The following is a 5,564-nucleotide window of genomic DNA, read 5'->3' on the forward strand; positions in this document are numbered from 1 at the left end:
CATCCATCCATCCATCCACTTATCCATCAACCTGTCCGTCCATCCATCCATCCATCCATCCATCCACTCACCCACCCATCCATCCATCTCTCTGTTCGTCCGTCCGTCCGTCCACCCATCCACCCATCCATCCATCCATCCATCCATCCATCCACCCATCCACCCACCCACCCATCCATCCATCCGTCCATCCATCCATCCACCCACCCATCCATCCATCCATCCATCCATCCATTTATGTATTCATCCATCCATCCACCCATGCACCCACATTCCCATCCATTCATCCACCCACCAATGCCCATCCGTCCATCCATTCACTCATCCATTCAACCATCTATCTATCCATCCACTCACTCATTCACCACCCACCCATCCATCCATGCACTCATCTAACCATCTATCTATCCATCCACTTATCCAAGCATCTACCCATCCTCTCATCCAGCGATCTATTTCCCTATTACTTATCTTATAAATGCTCAAGGATACTGTACCTTATTGTCCTCCTGGGGCGGCCAGAGTCCCCAGTGCAGGGCAGAGCACTTAGTAGGTGTGTGAATATTTGTTTGCTTTGCTCCACATTCTAGGAGAATCGGGACTGTCTTGCTGAGAAAGTCTTGTGGGATTGTGCCAGTCCAAGTTGTGGTGGGGGTGGGAATGCTAACAAGTATTGGCTTCATGGTTCATTTTATAAACTACTTTTTTATTATTGAAATATAATAAAGTCATTGCATAGGCTTGTAAAAGTACAGAAAAAAGCCCTAATGAAGAGAGCAAAATTTGTCTCTTTGTGAAACTAACTGCTCTGGCTGGCAGTCCCCGAGGGCGTGCCCGGGGGTGGGCACCATCCAGCATAGGACGCATGCATTTGGGCCTCACAGGGAAGGAGACAGGCCCAGAGGGTTTTGGGGACCTGCGCAGGTCATCCAGCCTTCCAGGAGCAGAGCTGGGTTTTGCTGACAGCGGTCCCTTTTCTCCAGGAGGCGCTGCTCACCCACACGTTTGGTTTCCAAAGTCTTTCTCTGGCACTTGGACGCTCCCAGGAACACCCAGGGGCCCGGGGTGCGCACACTCCAGCCTGCAGTGCATGGAGCCCCCACCCCTCTCCTTGCCCCCACGTCTGGACAGATTGGAAGCCAGTAACCAATGTCTTTGTGCCGTGCTTCCAGGTCGCCCCACTTCTCACCCCTGCAGACCCTCCTGCTGGTGCCTTTCAAAGCTTGGTTGCTCGTTCGCTGGAGCCAAAATGTGACCTGGCCATGTCCGGGCGAGAGCGTTATTATGTGTTCGAGACTGTCTGAAAAGATGAGAACAGCTTCTACTCCACTGGGCAGTCCAGTTAGAGAGACTGGGACCATCTTGAGGTTATATTCGTTGAGGTTCCAGTATATTTATTAAAATTGAAGTAATTTCAAAATGTAAACACTGAGGAACGTTATTGGAGGATTGTGGTGTGGGTGAGTGCAGGCCCCAAGCTCGTTAGAGGCATGGGCACGTGGTCATCAGTCACACAGTGCAAGCCCCTGACGGCCACGTGTTTGCAGCTGATGGATGAGTATCTTCTTGGGATGGTTCCATCAGCTCCATGTGGGGTCTCATTGGACGTCCCCTTCCTGAAGGGTGTGTAAGCTGGGGGGGCTCACCCAACCTCACCCGGGTAGGTCCCAGTCAGGTTTGAACGTGGCAAGTCTGCAGTGCATCCTTTGGGCAGGACACACTGTTTGAGGAAGGGACCACTTGTCCTGGGTGCTGTCTGAGGGCTGGAGGACCCCCTCAAGTACATAAGATACCCTACCATTAACAGGTTGCCTAGTTTTCTACTCAGCGGCTCTTACGTGCCCAACACCATCCCAGGGTTTGGCTTTGCCGAAGGGGTCTGTAATCTGGAGTCCGAGGTCTGACTCCAGCTGGGTTCCAGTTGCAGTGGTTACGGGTGGACACAGCCAAATAAGAAAGAAGAATCCTAACCATTTGAGGGTTGACGTTGCCCCAGATGGGCATCGGGCCTAAATCGACCTTATACGTGAGGGGCCGGCTTCCTCAAGTTGCTGTAGGAAATTTGACTTTGAAGTGTAGATGCCAGTGACCTTCCACGCCCTTCACCTGCCCCCCAAGGACCTGAGCCCTCGCCGATGTCATCAGAAGCCCCAACAGCTCCCTCTCCCCGCTCTAGCAGGCGGGGGTCTCTCCCCACGTTTGCATCTGTCTGCCCCATTTCCACGTTTCTGCCCCCACGTGGAGCTCCTGCCCTGCTCTATGCCGTCTCAACCCCTGACACCCCTGCACCTCACTGTGACATCCAGGTGCGGGGTGAGTCCCCCGGCGAGTTTAAAGAGCCCTCAGAACAGTGCTCCTTTACGGGTAAAGAAGCCTGGGGATTAGGGCTAGATGGGGGTGGTGAGCTGAATTCATGATGCGGTTGTCCTTCCTGGGGACAGCCGGGGACGCGACCGGGGTGAGGTCAGAAGGGAATTCACCCCCAGGTCAGATGCCCCAGTTCTTTTATTCTCAAAATACACTCGAAGTCAGAACGACTCATCATCAACCAGTAGTGTTTCTGGGTCCTGGAGACATGCATGTTGTCATATCGCCCTTGGCACTTTTCTAGAAGGTAAAAGCCTCTCCGATGAAGCATATCAGGGCAGTGCGCCTTGCTTGGTAGTGGCTATGATGGGCACTTGGGGGTGACCGAGTGGGAGAGAAGGTGGTTTTAACCGAATACTGCCCTCCCCATCACAGCCAGCAACAGACTGGTCCGGAGTCGGCTGCCCAGGGCGGTGGGGGACCCTTCCCAATGTTGTCCGCATGGGGGTGGGCTCCATGGTTCTGTCCCCTGGGCTTCTGCCCCAGCCCTGCTGCCAGTCATTTATCGTGCTGACACCATTCAGGTCTCTGCCTGCTCAGACCCAGACCTCCACGGGGCACAGACTCCATACCTCCCCTACCTTTGTGTGCCTGCAGCCTGAGCCGGGCATCCTCCAAGATGCCCATAAACGTCATGACTTTGAGATGCAGAAAGGCGGGCTTCTGCCTTTCGGACCTTTAACCATAGCCCCAGTGGGTCGCTGCTCCCCACAGTAAACATCTGGATGGTGCCGCGGGATTCTGTGTCCTGAGGGCGAGGGCAGTGAGGGCAGCTTCTCAGACCCGCTGCCCACAAAGCAATAATGTGGAAACTCTGTCTCTGCCCCCGTTTTGATTTGCTTGGGACCCCGAGCGTCACCACTATTGTCACCATTGAGGCCGTGCTGAGCACGGGGATACTGGGCCCAACAGGTGGGTGGGTGCCGCAAATACCCTGGGGTCGGTTCTTCAAACTTCAGACTTGGCACTTGGGTCATGAGCCATGTGCCTTGGCCATCTCCCTGGTGCGGGTTCTGAACTGCGTGTGTTTGGGTCCCGCAGAGACCCCACTGACCTTAGCTGCTCAGCTGGACGACCCCGCGGAGGTGATCAAAGCTCTTAGAAACGGTGGGGCTCACTTGGACTTCCGCGCCAGAGATGGGATGACCTCCCTGCACAAAGCTGCCCGAGCCAGGAACCAAGTGGCCCTGAAGGTACATTCCGGAGCCCTTCTCCCTCTGGGGGCACCCCCTCCCTGTCTGATCCCCAGCTTCCATGCCGGTTCCCTGTCCCCATCCCACAACAACCACCTGAGCTGACCCCGAATTGTGTTCCCACGCGGGTTTGGACGTCTAGTCGGGGCCCCCGACCCCTCTCTTCTTGGGAATTTTAGAATTTGGTGTTTATAAAAAGTCATCTGTCCCTCTCGTTTGGCCAGAGGCTTGTGATTTCTGCCAGGAAGGGCAGCACTGAAAGCCACCCCCTCATACCCCGCTGGGAGGAGGCTGCGAACCCAACCTGCAGGCCCTGAGCCAGCCTTGTTGCTGTCACCAGCCCCCTCCCCAGTCTCTGGAAGCCCAACCGGGGGGGTGCTTTCACCCCTCACCGTCCCCACGGCCCTCTGCATGCTTTATCGGCCCTGGCCCCATGTGTGGGGGGCCCCCAAGAGCCCTGGCCGGGAGGGAGGGGGACCCGCTGTTGGGGGCTGACCCCCAAGACGATGCTTGTCTCAGAAGTCATGGATTTCTCAAGTTCACATCAGCTGTACCTCGTCCGCTGGCTTTGTCCAAAATCCAGCGTTCGTGACAGCGCTCCCCAGTTTTGCTGCCCTCAGCACGCAAACTGGGATGGTTTTATGCTGTAGGTTGAATAGTACAGCTTTTCCCTTTCTGCAAAGGCCGCCCTCACTTTGTTGCTCTCAGCTCGCACGGGGTTTTGGGTGAGGGGGTCAGCAGGGTGCAGCAGGTCCCTGCGTGCCCCCGGCGCGTGTCTGTCTGCAGAGCGTCTCCTGACATCCTGGATGCATGCGCGTCCTGTTGCCTGGGCTCCACCGGCTACTTCAGGGCCGGGAACCTCACCACCTAAAGCTGGCCCCTGCTTCCCTCTGGGAGGCCCAGGAAACGTGCGGATCCGCGGGCCTGCTCAGCCTCGGCCTGTGGGACAGTGACCCCCATGCGTCGTTCTTGATTCGCTCCCTGCAGAAGGGGTCATGTGACCCGTGTTTGGTGTTTTTGTTTTCCAGACCCTTCTGGAGCTGGGAGCATCTCCTGATTACAAAGACAGCTACGGGCTCACGCCGCTGTACCACACCGCGATCGTCGGGGGGGATCCCTACTGCTGTGAACTGTTGCTCCACGAACACGCCGCCGTGTGCTGCAGGGACGAGAACGGTTGGCACGAGGTCCACCAGGTGCGCACGCCACACCCGTAACACACCTGCCCTCCGCCTTTCACCCCGCGGCTCACAGCCGCCCTCCCAGCGTTCCATTCCATTTGGAGTGGTCGCCGGCGTTTAAAAACAGGGATATTTACCTAGAAACACGTTTCTGACCTCTGTAGAGAAACACGTTTCTGACCTCTGTAGAGAAATCGGAAAATTAGGCAGGCCTCTTGCATTTCTATAGGGCAGTAATCGTCCGGAGTTGTGGGGTGAACACACCCTTTGTAGGCGCTGGGAGCTCTCTGTGCATCTAGCATCTTGGGGGCCCCGATAGAGCTTGGCGCCAGGTGCTTTCTGCACACAGGTGGCCCGGTGCGCCGCCTGATTTCTGATACGGGTGGCCCGGTGTGCTGCCTGATTTCTGATACGGGTGACCTGGCGTGATGTCTGATTTCTGATACGGGTGACCCAGTGTGATGTCTGATTTCTGATACGGGTGACCCAGTGTGATGCCTGATTTCTGATAAGGGTGGCCCGGTGTGATGCCTGATTTCTGATACGGGTGGCCCGGTGCGATGCCTGATTTCTGATACGGGTGGCCCGGTGCGATGCCTGATTTCTGATACGGGTGACCCGGTGCGCTGCCTGATTTCTGATACGGGTGACCCAGTGCACTGCCTGATTTCTGATACGGGTGACCCAGTGCGCTGCCTGATTTCTGATAAGGGTGGCCCGGTGTGATGCCTGATTTCTGATACGGGAGACCCAGTGCGCTGCCTGATTTCTGATAAGGGTGACCCAGTGCACTGCCTGATTTCTGATACGGGTGACCCAGTGC

At 56.2% G+C, this 5,564-nt stretch overlaps 1 protein-coding gene across 2 annotated transcripts in view; it reads left to right on the top strand.

Moving 5' to 3' along the window:
* The window catches only part of SHANK2 (SH3 and multiple ankyrin repeat domains 2), a 509,587-nt gene that overhangs the window by 121,283 nt on the left and 382,740 nt on the right, over positions 1-5,564 (top strand). For both annotated transcript variants that reach the window (XM_025878755.2, XM_073883345.1), the window contains exons 7-8: positions 3,409-3,560; positions 4,589-4,756. In XM_025878755.2, coding sequence (XP_025734540.1) covers positions 3,409-3,560; positions 4,589-4,756 — 320 coding nt within the window. The remainder of the gene's footprint in view (positions 1-3,408; positions 3,561-4,588; positions 4,757-5,564) is intronic.

The sequence above is a fragment of the Callorhinus ursinus genome, unplaced genomic scaffold, assembly GCF_003265705.2.
Source record: "Callorhinus ursinus isolate GAN/ISIS: 27379988/994484 unplaced genomic scaffold, GSC_fseal_2.0 scaffold51, whole genome shotgun sequence".
Classification (NCBI taxonomy): Eukaryota; Metazoa; Chordata; class Mammalia; order Carnivora; family Otariidae; genus Callorhinus; species Callorhinus ursinus.